This window comes from Sciurus carolinensis, chromosome 12, assembly GCF_902686445.1.
Source record: "Sciurus carolinensis chromosome 12, mSciCar1.2, whole genome shotgun sequence".
NCBI classification, from domain to species: domain Eukaryota; kingdom Metazoa; phylum Chordata; class Mammalia; order Rodentia; family Sciuridae; genus Sciurus; species Sciurus carolinensis.
The window spans coordinates 18,372,696-18,392,444 of NC_062224.1; the positions used below are offsets into that span (position 1 = coordinate 18,372,696).

Sequence of the window (19,749 nt, forward strand, 5' to 3'; positions counted from 1 at the left end):
GAAAGTCCATCATAAGATGAGAAACTTTTAAACTTATGACTACTGGATTTTATCTACTCCAATTCTTAAGTTTTATACTGAGGCAGCAGCAGCAGTGAGGTCTACCCAAGATTACACAACTATGTAGTGGCTGCCCCGTGCTCTTTACCATTATATTCCCTGTCTGTAAGTTTAAAAGATTAGTAATAATAACATGATTTAGATCAGTATACATTTATATTATGTTAATTTTAAAAAGTTAAACTGGGCATTAACTTATATTTTTAAAAATTGTGATAAATTCAAGCTCTACTTAACAGCTAAATATTTCATCAAAAGTGTTTCCAGAAGTTTTTCTTATAAAAACTAGAACTTTAGATTCTATTTCAAAATCGTTAAAAATTAGTGATTTTAATTGAAATGATTAATAATTAGCTCTTACAAATTATTTTACTGAATATGATTATATTCAGACAGCCCTTAAAAGGAAACCACACTTCAAAACCATCTTCCTAGTTCCCAAAATAGTGCCCTGGCTTTTGCTGTACATCTGATTTGATTTTCTAAATACATTCCGAACTTCCAAAAGAAAGTAAAACTACTTTACTGATTAAACAGATACCAGTGGAGTGTACTAGGGGAGAGAGAGCAGTGAAAAGTGATGTTTCCCTTTTAAAGATATTCCATTGTAAAGTCCCATATGGACTATGTATGAAATCACAATCAGACTGCTCTGAAAATACTTGAGTGAGAAAATGCTGTTTTACCTTTTAATTCTGCTATTCAAAAAGGGTAGAGCAGCACAGAGGTGGTATCTCCCAATCTTTCACTTTATTCTTTACAAAGAGTCCTAATGCATAAAAGTGACTTGTTTAAAAATCTTTAGAATTTCACCAGAGTTCAAAAATGGTTTTCCTGAAGATTCGTACAATTTTTATGAACACCTAAAAACTATAACGAGAAGAGTAACAGTTTAAATTGGTTGGATGCATTACTTGAATAGGTTAAGAATAAGAGTTGAAGGTCCGGTCACTCGAATCCTCCAAAAGTCCCGTCTACCCCCAAACCTGGAAGGGGACTCTGCCAACCTGGAGACCAAACACCCTGTGATCATTTCCTTAGTTCAACAATACTAGCCAGGGAGAACTGGAGCCCTGGAGAGAAGGCGAGATGAGGAATCAACCAGTCTGCGATTAAAAGGAAGTAAACTAAGCGGTCCATGGCCACCAGTCCCAAGTACGCCCCAAGCCCCTTCCCCTACATACACCTGTCCCACGGGTCCCCGCTCGGGCTCGCTACACCTAACGCGCTTCCCCGCCACAACTCCCCTTCCTACGGAGATCCAGTCACCTTCGCGTGCCATCCTTGCCCCAACCCAAGCTCCGCGCCCCACACGCCCTCACCACGGAAGGCTCCCCGGCAGGTCTCGCTACTCCACATCCTCCCACACACGCACCCTCCCCGCGTCCTCGCCCTCGCTTCCCTCCCGACTCCCGGAGAGCTTTCCCCAACCTCCCCCCGCTCTACTCCACGCCCCCAAACACCTTCGCCCCGCCACAGCAAGCTCCCCGCCTCCAGCCCCGAGGCCCGGCCCAGGCGTGTGGGGCAGGCACCTCCTCCTCCATCGCCCCTCACGCCTGCCCGGGCCGCGGGGCTCCCGCGTTGATGAGAACCTCGGGGAAAGGGGTCTGAGGAGGGCGACGCCGGACCCGCGGTGCCTCTACTGCTCGCCGCCCCCGGAGAGCTGGGGTGCGGAGTCGCCTCTTGGGTCCCTCAGGAAGTAGGAGTCCAGGCCGGTGTCCCCCAGCCCCGCTTCCTCCCGATCGTTGGAGCGGAGGAGAAAGAGGTTCCCCAGGACTCACCTCGAGCCTGTTGTCAACATTAGCCCCGGGTTTCCCAGCACCAACTCCAGCGCTCGGGCTCTCCCCTCCCCTCCCCCCACCTATCTCGCAGTCGAGGGCCCGCCTTCCCTCCGCTCCCCCTCCTCCCTCCGCCCGCCGGCCCTCCCGCCCGCCACTCACCAGCGCGGCCGGGCTGCGAGTGGGGGCGGGGCGCAGGGAGGTGAAAAGGAAGAAGCTGTCTGCATTATTGCCAGATAGAAAACAGCCCGGATCACTCGTCCCTCGGCTTGTCGAGGTCCTCAGCTTAGCCGTAGGGTAACATAGTTGGAGCAAAGTCTCAGAAAGGTGCCATCCACTTAGTGGTTGGTTTATAGCCCCTACTCGAAGAAAGAAGAGAATTTTCCAATCAGGCAACAAATGGGACAGCCACTACCAGCACCTCCAGCCAGGGCCCCAGCAGAAGGGAGGAGTGTTCCAAGGACCGGAGGCAGGAAGTGGATTGGTCGCCAGGAAAGGGAAAGCGCCTGAATTGGAGATGCGCAAGCGCAGGCACTTCGCAGGCTGGGAAAGGGGGGGCGAGAATGGGGCGGGGCCAGGCTAACAGGAGGCCAGGAAGAGCGGTGGAATAGCAGAATTACGGAGCGCCATTAAGGACAAGTTTGGTCATGTGATTCTCCTAGTGGTGTCCTGAGGCGAACCGTAAGGTAGAGGTCCAAGAAGGGAAAGTTTGATTGGACTAATTCGAGGGGAGAGGTTGAAGATTTAGGAACTTGGAAACTGGAGCAGGTGAGGAAGGTAGAAGTTGGTCAGGTATGGGTCTAGATTGGTGAGTGCCCTAAATGACTCCGAAAGTCCGGTAGGGGGATTTCCAGAATCGGCTTCAGGTGTTCGACCAAAAAATAAAATAAAGGAAAAATTAAAGTACCCTGTTCTAACAAGCAAGCTTTAAAAATTACAACGAAGTCACTCGTTCAAAAAAAAAATAGGCTAGTCTTGTTTTCCGAATGCGAACCCAAGTCAACTTCTTAAGATGGATATCAGCTGCTCCACGCTACACTTACTCCTCGGTTGCTGAAATTGTGCATCAGATTTTATCGAAACAGTGTTAAGATTTGTCAGCATAATTTGGTTGGATGTCGTTACCGACTTTGGCTGGTCCGAAGCCAAAGGAACAAAGGTACAAAATTGGTCTTGATTCTTGCTTGACATGGGGCGCCCCACCCGGTAACCAAGCCCAGAAAATGAGCTGCTACACAACCTCAAACACTTGAGGTAGGTCTGGATTCCCTTTTATTCAGCCTTTGCTCCTGCCTCTTTTTACTGTTTTATGTCTCATTTATTCCCCCCCCCCCCCCGTTTATTCTTAGCATGCAAATTACCCTGCAAACTGAGTGTTGGCTCCTAGGGGGTTATCACTAGGTCAGTCATTTCAAGGGTCACAAAAGGGAGAAAGATGAATACTGCTAGTTAGTATTATTGATAAGCAATTAAGACACAAGTGTTCCAAAACACCAAACCTGTGAGAAGCACCCAAAATTCTCTTTGAAGTTTTCTTATTTTGTGTAACTACTTTAAGTGGGTTTACTTCAATGTTAGTAAATTAAGTTCTCATCCAGAATCAAAACAACCTTTGCATTTCATTAGGTGCTAAAAAGAAATTATGTGACTAGAGGAATCAAGAGGAGGAGGGGGCTGAAGATGTAGCTTGCTGTTAGAATGCTAACCTAGCCTGGGCAAGGCCTGGGTTAGAGCCCTTCTGTAAACACACATTCACAAAAAGGTTTTAGTTATTCAACTGGAAACATCAAATGGACCACTGGAGTATTGGAGAGCTTTGGCCAGCAGATGAAAATCAGAGCATCATCAACATAAATAGTGCAGATGAACCTCGACATGTGATGAAATTACAGCCTTAGAAACATATTGTAAATTGAATATAAGTCAAAAATGCATTTAACACATATAACCTACCAAACAACCTAGCTCAGCAACAAAGTACACTGTAGTTGTTCCCCCCGTAATCAAGTGACTGATGGAGCTGCCACTGCCCAGTGATACTACTACATTGCATTTTGCAGCCCATGGAAAAGATCAAAATTAGAAACATGTTTCTATTGACTGTTATCATATGGATGCCATTGTAAAGTCAAAAAAATCACATGTTGAACCATAGGAAGTCGGGGCCCATCTGCATTTAGAATGGATGAGAGCACCAAAGAAAATGCATCAAAAGAAGTCCAAGGACTAAGTCCTGAGTACCTTCTAAATATATCTAAACAGGAGAGTGAATGAGGAAAAGGAAGACCAGGAGAGTGTGGTGGTACAAAAGCCAAGGAATATGGTACTTCAAGAAGGGAAAAGAGGGGCACTGGGGTTGTAGCTCAGTGGTAGAGCACTTGCTTAGCATGTGTGCACTGGGTTTGATCCTCAGCACCACATATAAATAAATAAAATAAAGGTCCATTGACATCTATATATACATATACATATGTATATATGAAAATTTTTTTAAAAGGGGAAAAATGGGTAACTCTTCTTGTTAATGAGAGCAAAGAATAGGAGGACAAGAAGTGATCATTAGATTGACACCATAGGGACCAATAGTGCACAGAATGTAGGTCAGTGACATAGGGCCAGATTGGAGCAGCTGAAGACTGCGTTGGAGATGGAAAAAGATGTTTGAGAAATTGTATCGAGAAGAGCAGTAGAGGGGCTGGGGATGTGACTCAGTGGTAGAGCGCTTACCTCGTATGCGTGAGGCATTGAGTTCGAATCTTCAGCACCACATATAAATAAATAAAGGTGTTGTGTCCATGTACAACTAAGAGATTTTTTTAAAAAGATGGTTGTTGGCCTACTAAAATACTCTCAAAAAAAAAAAAGGCAGAAAAATACAACTGTAGAAAAATGGGAACTGAGGGAGGATGTTGATTTTGCATCTTTTTTTGTGAGCTATGTATGTAAAGAATTTTTTTGTTGTTTATTTGGCGGTACTGGAGATTGAACTTAGAGGCACTCAAACCACTGAGCCACATCCCCAGCCCTATTTCTTGTATTTTATTTAGAGACATGGTCTCACTGAGTTGCTTAGTGCCTCACTTTTGTTGAGGCTGGCTTTGAACTCGAGATCCTCCTGCCGCAGCCTCGCAAGCCGCTGGGATTTCAGGCTTGCGCCACTGAGTCCAGCTATGATTCAATGGAAAGGGAAATATTAATAATGTAAGAGAGATCAAAAAGACCACTACAGTAGCAAAGTTCTTATAATGGCAGTAAGGAATGCCTTTGGTAGAAGCAGGGACATTTCTACTTTGTATTAAGACAGTGATGATGGGCATGCATACAAACTGATTTGTATATTAGTAGGACATCTACAAAGGACAACTTTCTTGATCACTACTATTTTGAGGTGAAATTCAAGCCACAGTCATTAGCTAAGAGGTGAGGGAGAGAATGGAGAAAGTTTGAAAAGAGAGGAGAAAATGTTAGACACTTGGAAAAGTATTGAGATTGCTGCATAGTAGGGATTACCAAGTCAGACTGAGAAGCTGTTTGAGTTTTGTGATCATGAATTTGAAGTAAAACATCCAGTTTGCATGCATGTTTCTCCAAAAGAGTTACAGAGTCAGGTTTTAATGGGTTTGGGTTTTTTTTTTTTTTCCATGAAAGAGAGAAAAGGATTGGGTGAGGTAGCACAAGTCTATAATCCCAGCAACTCTGAAGGCCAAGACAGAAGGATAGTAAATTTCAGGCTAGCCTCTACAACTTAGCAAGACCCTGCCTCAAAATAAAAATAAATAATAGTAATGAACTCGGCTGTTGTGCCTATGGGTTGTGTACTTTGGGAAAAGAAAAAAAAAAGGTAGTAAGGGAATTGAGAGTGTTTGCCTGAGAGTGGTGTGAATGAAGGATCATAAAATCTAAGCTGGGGAAGGAGGAATGTGAGAGTGGATGTGGGTAGGATTGACAGTAGTGAAGATTGGAAAGAAGACAGGAAGTAGCCCTAAACCTTAGTCAATTAACAGGAACAGACTAGGAATAGAACAGGATTGATCCTGAGGAGCTGCAGTAGCTGGGAGTGAGATTTTTGAAAGAGGTTGGAAGAGAACTGGTTGGGAAGCAACCCTTGAAAGCAAGGAACATGCAGCTCTATAGTTGCACCATGTGAGTTCAGATTCTGATTCCAAATAGCTATTTGAACTTGACTAATTAACCAATTTAAGTCACATCTTTTTATTCTTAAAAATTCTGATAATAGTATTTTTTCAGGGAATATTATGAAGAGGAAGTATGGTAATTCAAATAAAATCACTTAAAATGGTACTCACAGTATATGCTCTGAGTTTTGGCTATCATTTTTGGAAACAATCCAAATGTTGAATAAATAGTACTTCAGTTCCCCTCCCCTTGCCTTAACATTGGTTAGAAACCAGTATACCTGAAATATTTTAGTCCAAGTATTAAGAATCTGTGGCCAAGACAATGAACTTCAAACTAAAGATTGAAAAGAAAGTGAGGGGGTTTCTCATTTATTGTAATGAATAGTGACAGGTTTGCAAATAAAATCATTGATTCTAATTTCTGGTTTCACTTTTTGCCCAGCAGAATAGCTAGTCTCAGTATTCGTTGAGGGAAGTTAATGGATAAGAAGTGGAAAACTAACATTTTGCCATCTAATTGGTCCTCATTTTTTAATTTCTAACCTATGTTTCTAAGTCCCTGCTATGAGACATCTGTAATGAAACATTCCATATATACTTAAGACCTAAAATGTCCAAAATTGAACTTAACACTGGTCCCCCACCCTACCTTTTTAAATTCTTCTAGTTATTGAAGCCAGAGTTCCCAAACCTGTCCCTTGTCCAAATGCTGTCAGTATGTCTTAAAAGAACCTTGACTGGGTCCCTTTTTTATCTTCACTGCTGCAACCTTAGTTCAACCCACATGGACTCATTTCCACTGTTGCAAGTCATCTCTTAATTTCTTTCCCTGTTGCTTCTAATCCTGCCCCCTGCTTACCTTAGTATTGTTTTGAAGACAAATCAAATTGTTTAACTTCCTTGCTTAAAAACTCTTCTATGACAATGGAGGAGGCTGGAGGAGGGCATACACTTCCAACCCATGTATGTATATTTAGATAGAAATGATGTATATATGTAGTACTACACAAATATAGACCTCAGAATACCCCAAAATAGAAAAGCTAACAATAAATAAAACAGAAGTTCTAATATTTTGTGTAACTGGATCATCTTGCATTCCCCTTTCTACCAAGCCCTTTTGGAAGCCACTGACTTACAGGGTACTACTCAGAGTTATTAGCAAAAAAGTTCTTGTCCATGGGCTCTTTTCTGTACATCTAGTCTCATTTCCAAATTCCATCCATAACAGCCTGCATGTACTAGATGGCATGTGTACATGTCATGATTACCAAGAATGTGCTTTCTCTCATGACTATTTCCAGACCTGTTAGTTTAGGGATTATTTACTAGAGGAAGTCATTTTTTATCACCACCACTCCACGTGTTGAATGAGGTCCCCATAACTGCCTTTCATCAACCATATTATAACTTTCATTATGCTTCATTAGAATAATTTGTATATTTTGCCCATAAAACTGTAAGCTTCTTAATTAATATAATGAGTAGGTTTCTTAAAAATGAGACATGTCTGCATTCCTGAAATAAATCTCTTCACAAAGTGTATTATAAATGAGATTTTTTTAAAAAACTATAAACTCATACTGGCTTATGATATGTATTTCATTAATCTTTGTGTCCCAGGGCCATAAGGGGCACTAAATAATGATGGGTTAATAAGTGAATGAATCCTTTCTTGGTAAAGGTACTTAAGCAGAAATATGTAAAATGAATCAAGAGTGAAAAGGGTCGGCCTTTTAGAGGAAATTGTAGCCTGGAGTTTCATATTTATTTACCAAGCAATATGTCAACTCTTAACAAACCAAATATTGGATTCCACACCTCTCTTTGCTATTTTAAAGCTAATGCAACTTTTTAGCTCTGAGTATTGAATGTAAGTATCTTTGTGTGTGTCAGGCATTAATCCACCCAATAATTGTACTGTTAGTGCTATTTCTGTTTTTACAGAAGGAAAAACTAAGATAGCATAGTTAAATAATGTGTTCAGGATCAAACAGCTACTAAATAGAATCTCAGTTCAGGGCTCTCCGATGCCAAAGTTCATGCTCTTACGTAATGCTTCCTGCCTTCTGTATATGAGATGTTTCCCCCACCTTATATGACTGAGTACCAAACACATTACAATACATATATCCCTGTGGATACAATGAGGAATAAGAAGAGACATGATTATATAATCCATCAAGATCAACCAATGTATATGATAAAACAAGAATATTTGCTTCCGTTTGGAGGCATAACTTCATGGTAGAGTGTTTGCCTAGTGAGCTCAAGGCCCTGTATTCCAATCCCTGACATTGCAAAAGGAAAAGAAATTTTTAAAAAGGATGACTGCCTGGGTGAGACCAGTGTATTGCCAAATCCACACCCATGATAATGTGAGGAAAAGAAGGTGAATCTGGGGAGCAAAGACCTACTGTGGAGTCTTAGAGTCACAGCACGGGCAACACAGAGGAGTGGGGAAAATCATTGTAAACCCTCTGTGATCAGATGCCTCATTTTAAAAATGAGCAGGGGTTAGATTTCAGAATTCCAAACTTTATTTTAATTGAATCTTGGCCAAACATTTACCATTGCTTCCAGATGTTTCAGAATTCAGGTACAAAATTGATTGCCTTCATAATTCAGATTGATAATGTCACATTGAGAAATACAACTGGAAAAAAAAGTTATAGTACAGAGTCTTTTGCAGTCTTACTCGTCAGTTGCCAAAGGTAAGTAAAAGAAATGTGTCATTTCTAACTTGTTTCTTTTGAAAGGTACTACACTATAGACACCATAATATATTACACTTGCCTAACTTTCCCCTGGAAGCTGCAGAAAGGGCCATTGCCTTGGTTCCTATTTAATGTCGGGCTCATCCAAACAGATGTCACTCTGTATTAACCTTTTAACATTCAACAATATCAGTTTAATAATAATAGTAAGCTAATAATAAAAGCTCTTATCTTTTGGGTACTTACTATGTGGCAAGTTCTATACATTTCTTCTCTATTTTAAAACATCCCTGTAATAAGAGTTAATATTGATTATTTACTATGTGTAAGATGATGTACTATTAATGAGCATTCTTACTTAATTTTCACATTAAATCTTTATAGTAGATAATATTGTTAAGCCCCTTTTACTGAGAAAAATGAGAAGAAAAGTTAGGAAATCTGCTCAAGGTCCCACGTAGTAAGTGGCAGAGCCAATATTAAGCATCAGGTAATTTAAATATTGTCAAAATGGCCACACTATCATTTGCAGGAAAGTGGATGGAGCTGGAGAATATCATGCTAAGTGAAATAAGTCAATCTCAAAAAACCTAAGGCTAAATGTTTTCTCTGATAGGTGGATGCTGATATGTAACAGGGAGCAGGGGTCGGGAGCGGTGTAAGTGAAGAATGGAGGAATGTTGGATTGTGTAGAGGGAAATTAGGGGAGGGGAGGGGGCGGGGGAAAGAAAAGATCATGGAATGTGACAAACATCATTACCCTGTGTACATATAAGATTACATGAATGGTGTGACTCTATATCATGTACATCCAGAGAAATGAAATGTTGTACCCCATTTGTGTGCAATGAATCAAAATGCATTCTGCTATCATGTATAACTAAATAGAGCAAACAATAAAAAAATGGTCATACTACCAAAACTGTTATACAGATTTAATGCAATTCCTATTAAAATCCCAAGGACATTCTTCACAGTACTAGAAAAAGCAATCATGAAATTTGTTTAGCAAAATAAGAGACCCAGAATAGCCAAAGCAATCCTTAACAAGAAGAGTAAAGCAGAACGCATCACAATTCCAGACCTTAAACTATACTACAGAGGAAGAGTAACAAAAACATCATGGTAGACCAATGTAGACAATGTAGACATGTAGACCAATGGCACAGAACAGAAGACACAGAGACAAACCCACATAAATACAGTTACCTCATGCTAGACAAAGGCACCAAAAACATACATTGGAGAAAAGATAACCTCTTCAACAAATGATGCTGGGAAAACTGGAAATCCATATGTAACAGAATGAAATTAAACTTCTATCTCTCACCCTGCACAAAAATCAACTCAAAATGGTTTAAAGACTTAGGTACTGGAACAGAGACCCTGTGCCTAATAGAAGGAAAAATAGGACCAAATCTCTACCATGTCGGCTTAGGAACTGTCTTTTTTAACCAGACTCCTAAAGTGCAAGAAGTAACATCCAGAATCAATAAATGGGCTGGGTTTGTAGCTCAGTGGTAGAGCGCTTGCCTAGCATGTGTGAGGCACTGGGTTCAATCCTCAGCAACACATAAAAATAAGTAAATAAAGGTATTGTGTCTATTTACAACTATTTTTTTTAAAGAATAAATGGTATGGACTCAAACTAAAAAACTTCTCAGCAAAGAAAACAATAACGTGGAGAGAACCTACAGAATGGGAGAAAATCACATGCACTTCAGATAGAGCACTCCAGGATATAAAGAACTCAAAAAACCTAACTCCATAAAAGCAAATAACCCAATCAATAAATGGGCGAAGGAACTGAACAGACACTTCACAGAAGAAGAAATACAATCAATTGCTGGGTACGGTGGTGCATGCCTATAATCCCAGCAGCTCAGGAGGCTGAGACAGGAAGATCACAAGTTCAAAGCCAGCCTCAGCAAAAGCGAGGCACTAAGCAACTCAGTGAGACCCTGTCTCTAAATAAAATACAAAATAGGGCTAGGGATGTGACTCAATGGTGGGAATGCCCCTGAGTTCAATCCCCAGTACCCCGCCCCAAGAAAAGAAATATAGTTGATCAACAAACATGAAAAAATGTTCATCATCTCTACTGATTACAGAAATGCAATCAAAACTTAAGATTTCACCTCACTCCAGTCAGAATAGCAATTATCAAGAATACAAGCAACAATAAATATTGGCGAGGATGTGGAGAAAAAGGTACACTCATACATTGCTGATGGGACTGCAAAATTGATACTACCACTCTGGAAAGCATATGGAGATTCCTCAGGAAACTTGAAATGGAACCACCATTTGCCCCAATTATTTCACACCTCAGCATAAACCCAAAGGACTTAAAATCAGCATACTATAGTGAGGCAGCCACATCCATGTTTACAGCAGCCCAATTCAAGAGCTAAACTATGGAACCAACCTAGGTGTCCTTCAACAGATGAATGGATAAAGGAAATGTACATATACACAATGGAATATTAGCCTTAAAGAAGAATGAAATTATGGCATCTGCAGATAAATGGAGCTGGAGAATATCTTGCTAAGTGAAATAAGCCAAACCCAAAAAAACAAAGGCTAAATATTTTCCCTGATAAGCGGATGCTGATCCATAGTGGGCAGGCGATGGGGGAGGAATGAAGGAACTTTGGAGGGGGGAGAGTGTAGAAGGGAGTGAGGGGAGGGGTGGGGCGGTGGAGATGGAAAGGACAGTAGGATGAGACATGTTATTGCCCTATATACATGTATGATTACACTATAAGTGTGACTGTGCACCATGTTCAACCAGAGGAAGGAGACATTGTGCTTCGTTTGTTTACAATGTATCAAAATGCATTCTACTGTCATGTATAACTAATTAGAACAAAATTTTTAAAAAGAATCTGGTAATTTAGATTAGAAATTACCTAGCCACAACCCTATGCTAACTTTCTGTAAGATAGGCATCATTATTTCCATCTCACAGCTGGAAACTGAGAAGTGATCCAAGATCACATATCTCATAACTGGCAAAACTAGAATTTAAACCTGGATATTTCTCCCCCAAAGCTCCATTTCTTCAGAAATTCTATAGCTACTTCTTATTCTGTGTTGGAACTCCTTCTCATCCCAGCTTTTAAGCTTTTGCATTGTTCTGCATTACAAGGTGTAGGATCTCAATACCCGTGATAGCACAAATGGAAGCAGGATCTCATATCCAGCACCTCAATAACATCTATACACTGAAATCTGTCAAATGTATTTCTCTAGTCCTTGCCATTCTTGTGAACTCCAGAGAGGTGCGTCCAACCACCTAATTGACAGATCTGCTTAACATCACACATAACTCAATAACCAAAACTGAATTTTCCTTTCCAGATTTATTCCTCATGCACAGGTCTCCATTGCATTCAGTGGCTTCCATTCAGGCTCTCCAGAAGCAAAGCAAGGACGGAGGCAAGGGGATGGGTCACCTGTCTGGAGGACATTTTCCAAGGGAGCCATATCCACAATAATGTTTACAGACAGAATATTGGCATGATAGTTGTTGTAACTGATAAAATAATGTAAGTGCAGACAAAATGAAAACAAGACAGATGAGTAGAGAATATGGTTTTAAAAAGGTGTTAGTTTTATACTTCCTCCTCCTTCACTAGGCAATGGGAGAAGATGAGGAGCTAGTTAGAACTTGATTTCGCCTGTGAGCTAATCATCCTCAACAGTTCTTTTTGCTTCTCTAACTCCTACTTTCTTCATTTTCAAGTTTTCAGTTTACATAACCTCTCAGACTAGGTAATCTGTTCCTTTATTTATCTGGTTTTATCCTGCACTGTGCTTCATGGCACTGTTAGAATTATAATTCATTATTGTGTGATTATTTATTTAACTTCTGTCTACCCACGGAGACTGAATGCTCCTGAAGTTGGGGACATTGTGTGACTTCACTGCTGCATCCTGAGCAGTTATGCATGGTATGTAGTAGGTACTCAATAATTATTAATTGAATAAATAATGCCTGATACTTCCTATCAGATGAAGTCATGATTGATTGATAAAGAAAATGGATCATGTTCCTACTGTGTGATCACCACCACCCCATTCAGTAGGGGATGCGAGTCACTGAGCTCCAGAATGCTGGAATCAGAAGTACTCTTGTAGAGCACCCAAGATACCTGCACATAGTTAAAAACATCCTCACTTGTGAGAATTATATCTTTTGGGAAACAAGAGGTAAGGGGGGGTTAAACAGAATGGCATTGCTCATGTGCTGTAGGAATTTAGAAAAGGGAAAGGCAAGTGTGATTGAATTAATCAGTGATTTTACGGAACACAGAGAGAGGGCTAGATTTGAGGAGCCTGTCTTGACAGGTGTATTTTCTGAGAGAGTGAGCACAGAGATCCAGAATTTAGAAGAAGAAAACAACAGATGAGGGAGTCAGAGCAGAAGTAGAAGGAAAGGAAGAAGGGCGGGGCTGAGCGTGGTGGCGGCTGGTGGAAGAGTGAACGTGAGCAGAGCATAAGAGCACATCATAGGCTAAGCCCATCTCACCCGTCACTCACGACGCTCACAATGGCACGAGGGGTGGGAGGCAGCCTCTGGAATGGCCCTCAGCCACCCAGTCCCTGTCTCCTAGCATTCATGCCCTCCTGTCCTCTCATCTTGAATGAAGGCTGGATTTTGTGACTAACTTCTCTATGATACCACAGAGGTGATGGGATCTTAGTACCAATAATCAAATTAGGGCTTCATTTTGGAGGAAAACAAGATACCATGTTGAGTGCCCTTTGGTGAGGCCCACATTGTCAAGGCACTGAGGGAAGTTTCTGGTCAACAGCCAACCAAGAACCTAGGCCTGCCAACAACCATGTACATGAATGTGGGGACCAATTCTTCCAGTTGAACATTAATAGAAATCTCATTCAGTGGTGATTCCAACTTTCTGGGAGACTGAGCCAGACACTGAGCTAACCTGTCTAGTGTACTAACCTATATAAACTGGGAAACAATGCTTATTTGTTGTTTCAAGCCACTAATTGTGGAATATTGTGTTACCCAGCAACAGATAATACAATTGTAATTATTATACACACACACACACACACACACACACACACCTATGTTCTTATGATGTATTTCTTTTTCTTTTCTTTCTTTCTTTTTGTTTTTTCAGTGCTGAGGATTGAACCAGCATGTTCATACCAGGAAAGTGTTGAGCTATACTCCAGCCCTGTTAAGGTATATTCTGTAGTGAGTACTTACAATTTTATGTTGTCTTGGCATCCTAAGTTTAACTTTTGCACACCAGACACAATGCTGGATTACCCTTGATACCATTTCCAAAAAAAAACACCCCACCAGAATGGTTCAGCTCTTCTCCAGAGAGAAAAATTTAGAGGCATCTCTCCCACCAGTAGTCTGGGATCCCGGCTTTCCTGCCACTTCCTTTAAAGGAGCGCTTCAAACATTGCTGAGAGCTTAAAAGTAACCACTTCTGGAACATGACCTCCTGGAACATGCCAGCTTGCTTTCAGCACACCAATTAAAGCTCGCCATGGGAAACCAGTTTGGGTAATACCCTGGACCCAATAAAGGCACTGACCCATGGGTCCCCTTCTCTGTCCCTGACCTCTGTGTTGTGTACGTTTACTCATCCTCTGCAGGTTTGTAAGTACTAAAAACTATTAAACTTCCACATTATAGTTGTGTCATCGAAGCTGTGCTGGCAATCCAATCAAAGGTGAGGCCACTCCAGGAGACCCATGCAGGTAGATCCTTACTCCCAGAAGATACCAGCTAAATTAATAGAGAACCTCAGTTTCATACAAAGAAGTTTCACAACAAAGGGGAGAAAATCATAAGAACAAAGAGAAAACCCTTGGGATTAGCCACATGAAAGAAAATTAAGTAGCCCCTCTCAAAGGAATTATTCAGGGAAGAATCCAACCTGAAGGAGTCATTTGAACAAAATTTATCCTCACCTTCCTAGTTCATCATTGCATTATACCCTACAATTCTTAACATTTCTAATAAAAGTAGGGAAGGGTAAGAAAAAAAATAAAATTAGTCAGTTTTGGTGATAGATAAATTTTGGGTTATATATACAATCAATAATCATGTCTGTACCCTAGTATGATAATTTGGGGATTTTTTAAAAATAGTTGTTGGTCAAAGAAATTAATCTGTTTCAAAAATGTAAATTCTAGCATGTTCAACACTAAAAAATAAAGCAAAGGACCTCAGGGGAAAAAACTTCTTATAAAAACAAAACAGACCTTGGCAGAGCACTTGCCTAGCATATATGAGGTCCTGGTTTCAATCCCAAATACTACAAAAAGTAAATAAAATAGGTCTGTGTACAACCTGATTAGGTAAGTGACCATTCACATATTTGAACACTGTGTTAATATGACAAAATAAACCAATATCTGTAGTGTTCCTAGTCTTCTACTTAGCCATTTGCTAATTGCAAACCCTATGAACTGAATAGGTCATTAGCCTCATGCACCATTCAAGATCATTAAATCTCAGGAATGGTGCTGAAAGCCATTACTGGAAGTGAGACCTTGAAATGATGATAATAATTATTATAATAGTTTATATGCATTGAGTACTTAGAGTATACCAGGCACTGTTGTGTTTTACACAGTTTCAGTAACCAATTAGGTAGGTACTATTATAATCCCATTTTTAGCTAGATAAACTGAGGCCTAGTTTAAGTAACTTGCCAAGGTCCTACAGCTAGAAAGTATAGGACCAAGACTTGAACACAGGTAATCAGACTCTAATACATATCTTCATTGGACAAATGTTTATGGTGCCACTGTTTTGTGCCAGGCACTATTCTAGGCACTCGATACATCAGTGAACCAAAATCTACAAAGGCCGGTCTTTGACCTTTGAGCTTACATGTAGGTCAGGGGAAATAGAAAAAAAAAAAAAATGGAAGGCATATTAGGAAATGGTACATGTGATGGTGAAAAATAAGTGCAGAATAAAAGAAGCAGAAATGTACAGGGTGATGAGTTTAGTTAAAATTTTAAGAAGGATATCAGGGTAAACCTTACTGAGAAGATGGTATACTTTTTCTAATTTTCAGTTATACTTTTAAACATTTCTAAATGTTTTAATTTTTTGATAATGAAAACTAAAAAACAAAAAAATAAATGCCCATGTTTCCAATACCCACAATTTTATAAATAATAGCATTTTGTCATATTTGATTCAGAATATTCTTTTTTAAAAATTTTTTTGTAGTTGTAGATGGACAGCATGACTTTATTTGTTCATTTCTATGTGGTGCTAAGGATCAAACCCAGTGCCTCACACATGGTAGGCAAGCACTCTGCCACTGAGCTACAGCCCCAGCCCCAGAATATTCTAAAAAACTAAAAACATTGCAACTAAAAGCATTGCAGAAATCATGAACATTTCTGCCCTACCATCTCATTCATTTCCCTTCCACCTGTATAACCAAATTTACTAAACTTGGTATGTGTCCTACCTATCCATATATTTGTACTTTTATTACAGATATACATCTTCATTAATCAACTAGTTAGGTGATTTTTTTTAAGTTTGCATGAATATCATTCTTCCTCCGGACTTTATATTCTTGACTCTACTCGTATTGAAATGTATAGCTTTGGTTCATTCATTTTAGTTTCTATATAGCATTCCAATCCCATGAACCCAGCACCTCATGAATGCCATAAGTATCACCTCTGCCACTGAACTATACCCTCAGGCCCCAGTGAAGCCCTCATTCTTTTCATCTAGCAAACCAGTACACATACCTTACTTTTTATATTAAGTTTTTAGAATCAAAAACATTTAAAATGTTAAGGAACCTTTAAGAAGCTGTAGACCATGAGGAAAACAGAGGTGTGCCCTTCCAAAGAAATATGGTCAATCATATGGAAAAGATGGAATTAGAACCTAATAGCCTGATACCCAGCAGAGTGCTTGTTCAACTACACAACACTGAATTTTACCTGTATGTATCAATATTGAACTGTCTACATATAAGCACACTAATAAGATTTTGAGTTCAGAACTGGCAAATAAGAGGAAAAGACTCTTTTGCTGGATTTTGAAATCTTTACATTTTTTTCTGTAGCCCAAACCCAAAATCCACCTTTGTTGAATGGAGCAAACAAGTGAAATGAAACTGCCAGTCCCAGAACTTTGTGTTCATACTCCTCCCTCTCGTTAGTATGCCCTTCTCTGGGCATACCCAGTTTACCTAACTCCTCATCCTTCATCCCGTCTAGCGTCCCTTCCGCCCACTTACGCTGGATGTCACTTTTCTATCTATGCCCACATCATAACATTTTTCACAGTGTGCATTGAGTTCAGTTTGCAACCAGACTGGGAGCAGGGCACTGTACTTATTAGTCTTTGTAATCTAGCAGAGCGTTTCACGGGAATATTGGTTGAATGGGAGTGAGGAAGGAAGGTATCTTGGGTTTGTAGATACAGTGTTCTTAGTGTGAAATACAGTTACGTGACTGACTGGAATGATGGGTTGCTGACTGGGGAAGAATGCAGACGGTGCTTCCCCACCCCAGTTAACTTTGCTTTAACTGGCTAAGTTAAAGGTGAGTCAAATAAAAATCTCAATAAACTCAGAGATAGACCAAATGTAAATCTTAAATATCTCAAATATTTTTACACTGCTGTAATCATCCATGTTTAATTTTTGACTCCTGTTTTCTTACGGGTTCCCTCTTCCCTGTTCTTTCTTCCTCCATGTTTCTTGTAGGGGGGTGGGGGGTGAGAATGGGTATATTTGCTTTTCCTCTTCCCCAAGTGTCCTTTACATTTTGCATCTCTTGTTTAATCTTTTCTGTAAGAGAATCTAGACTGTCGTGTTCTGAGGCTTCCAGCAGAGGTGTGATGGGTAAATACTTATGGAGGGAGACTAACGCTGGGCAGCATATTCCCCCGCCCTGGTCCCAATCCTGGGCGGCCTTGGCCCCGGGTTCGCCCCGAAGTTCCGCCCCGGTTCGGGGCGTGGCTTCGCAGTTAGAGCCCCTGCCCCGGATTGGCTCAGAGGGGCCAGCCCCCTAACCAATGAGGCGCGGGGGCGGTGTCCTGGGGCGGGGCTCCAATCGTTCGCGTGGCTAGCTCCCGGACTGCCCCAGCGCAGTAGGGACCCTCTTTCTCTTCTGGACGGCTATTGCCCCTTGTCCTCCCTACGCAGTTTCTGGGCCAGGAAGGCGCATGGCTTCGGCCACTGTGACAGCAGCAAGAAGGATTCTCAGTCGGACTCGCCCACTCCTCCTCCGGCGTCGCTACCAGACGGAGAGGGGTGTCTATGGATATTGGCCCAGGAAGATCGTCAGTCAGGCGCCCAGGGACGACCAGGCACGCCTCCCAGGTCGAGGATGCCCCCGGGAATTGGGACACAAGGGACCTCCCGGCCTGATTTGTGGCGGGGTGCATTTGGAGGGGGCTTCAGGGGCCAGGAGACCGGTCGTCGGTCTGTGTACAGCCCAGGGGGAAGTGGGCTTGGGTGTTGAGTTTCGGGTCACCCCACCCCTACCCCATTTAGCCTCCTTAGCTGGGGGTCCTTAAGGTCAGTGTCTCGGTGTTGGTTCCACGCACCCAGTCTTTCCTAGTTCAGACCTAGTTTTGGTAGGGCTTATCCTCACTATCCCTGGCTCATTAACATGTGGGAATATAGCTCTTTGTGGAGGCGGGTCTGTGGAAAAAGAAACTTTGTAAAATGCCCCAGCTCTGGGGTTGACCCAAGGCTAAGGTATACTTGAGGATGAGCAGGGTACAAGTCTATGCTTCTTGGGGGAAGACAATTCATTAGATGGTTTCAGATGACAGTGGTACTTATTGTTTGTCGCCAATCTAACTGGCTTTTTTTTTTTTCTTTTTTTTTTTTTTTTAATGGTACTGGGGCTACTGAGCCACATCCCTAGCCCTATTTTGTATTTTATTTAGAGACGGGGTCTCAGTGAGTTGCTTAGTTCCTCGCTTTTGCTGAGGCTGGCTTTGAACTCGTGATCTTCCTGTTTCAGCCTCTGGAGCCGCTGGGTCTACATGCATGTGCCACCGCGCCCGACCAGGCCTTTCACTTCAATTTCAGAGTTCAGAACTGCTGAACTTAGAACCATGTCGTTGATGTGTGTTTTGTTTTTTGTTTTGCTTTGTTTTTCCCTTTCTTTTGGGGGGTGAGAGGTTGGTGGTGCTGGGAATAGAACCATGCATGTGAGGTAAGCACTGAGCCCCATCCAAAAAACTCCTCATGGGTGGTTTTAATGGATTAGTGGGTGTGAATATCAGTTTTTGGAATCTCTGTTCCATGCTATGCAAGAGACTAATTTTGAGCATTTGGTTTATGCTTTAAAGTTGTTTTATCTTTATTCAGCTTCAGAGTAGAGGAATGCAAATGGGTTGTTTGAGGAAATATTTGGCATCTTTTATACGAATTTGAGATTGATGTTTAAGATGTTATCTTGTAAGCACCTGACTTTTGGATCTTCATCACACAATGAAACTTAAGTATTTTGCTCTTCATCTTATCTTCACCTTAGGGGGCATTTAAAATAAATCTCAATTCTTAAGTGCAATGGGGTTTCCTTAGGGATGACTTTTCAGTCAGCTAGATTGTTAATTTTTTTTTTTTTCTTTTTATGGTACTGGAGATTGAACACAGGGGCACTGTACCACAGAGCTACACATTCCTGGTGCCTTTTATTTAAAGACTGTCTTGCTAAATTGCAGAGACTTTGGACTTGTGGTCCTCCTGCCTCAGCCTCTCCAGTAGCTGGGATTATAGGCATGTTTGACTGAACCTGACTGGATTATCAATCTCTTGATTTAGATGGGACTATAGGTATTTTATTTCACTTTGCAAATTGAGTGTCTAGAATTTTTTTCTTTAACCCCCTATAATTTTATGTTAATTGTTCTTAAACTTAAATTTGCATTAAAAGTGATTTAAATGTTTAAAGTGCCAGTTTTCAGCCTTCACTCCTTCCTTCTCCCCCAGGTTCTAGTTCAGTAATCCAAGATAAGGTTCAGGAATATGATTTTTTTGTTGTTCTTACTTATTG

The 19,749-nt window shown here is 41.0% G+C and overlaps 1 protein-coding gene across 4 annotated transcripts in view; it reads left to right on the plus strand.

The window, feature by feature from the left end:
• Positions 1 to 2,504: 2,504 nt before the first annotated feature.
• Dhtkd1 (dehydrogenase E1 and transketolase domain containing 1) overlaps positions 2,505 to 19,749 on the plus strand; it is a 63,356-nt gene continuing 46,111 nt past the window's right edge. The window contains exons 1-2 of one of the 4 annotated variants that reach the window (XM_047521563.1): positions 2,505 to 3,092; positions 13,851 to 13,915. Coding sequence is in view for 1 of the 4 variants with exons in the window: in XM_047521562.1 (XP_047377518.1) it covers positions 17,903 to 18,059 (157 nt within the window). In the remaining 3 variants the exon portion in view is untranslated. Of the gene's footprint in view, positions 3,093 to 13,850; positions 13,916 to 17,803; positions 18,060 to 19,749 lie in introns of those variants that run through there. The other 3 variants (XM_047521565.1, XM_047521566.1, XM_047521562.1) reach the window with 3 other exon arrangements.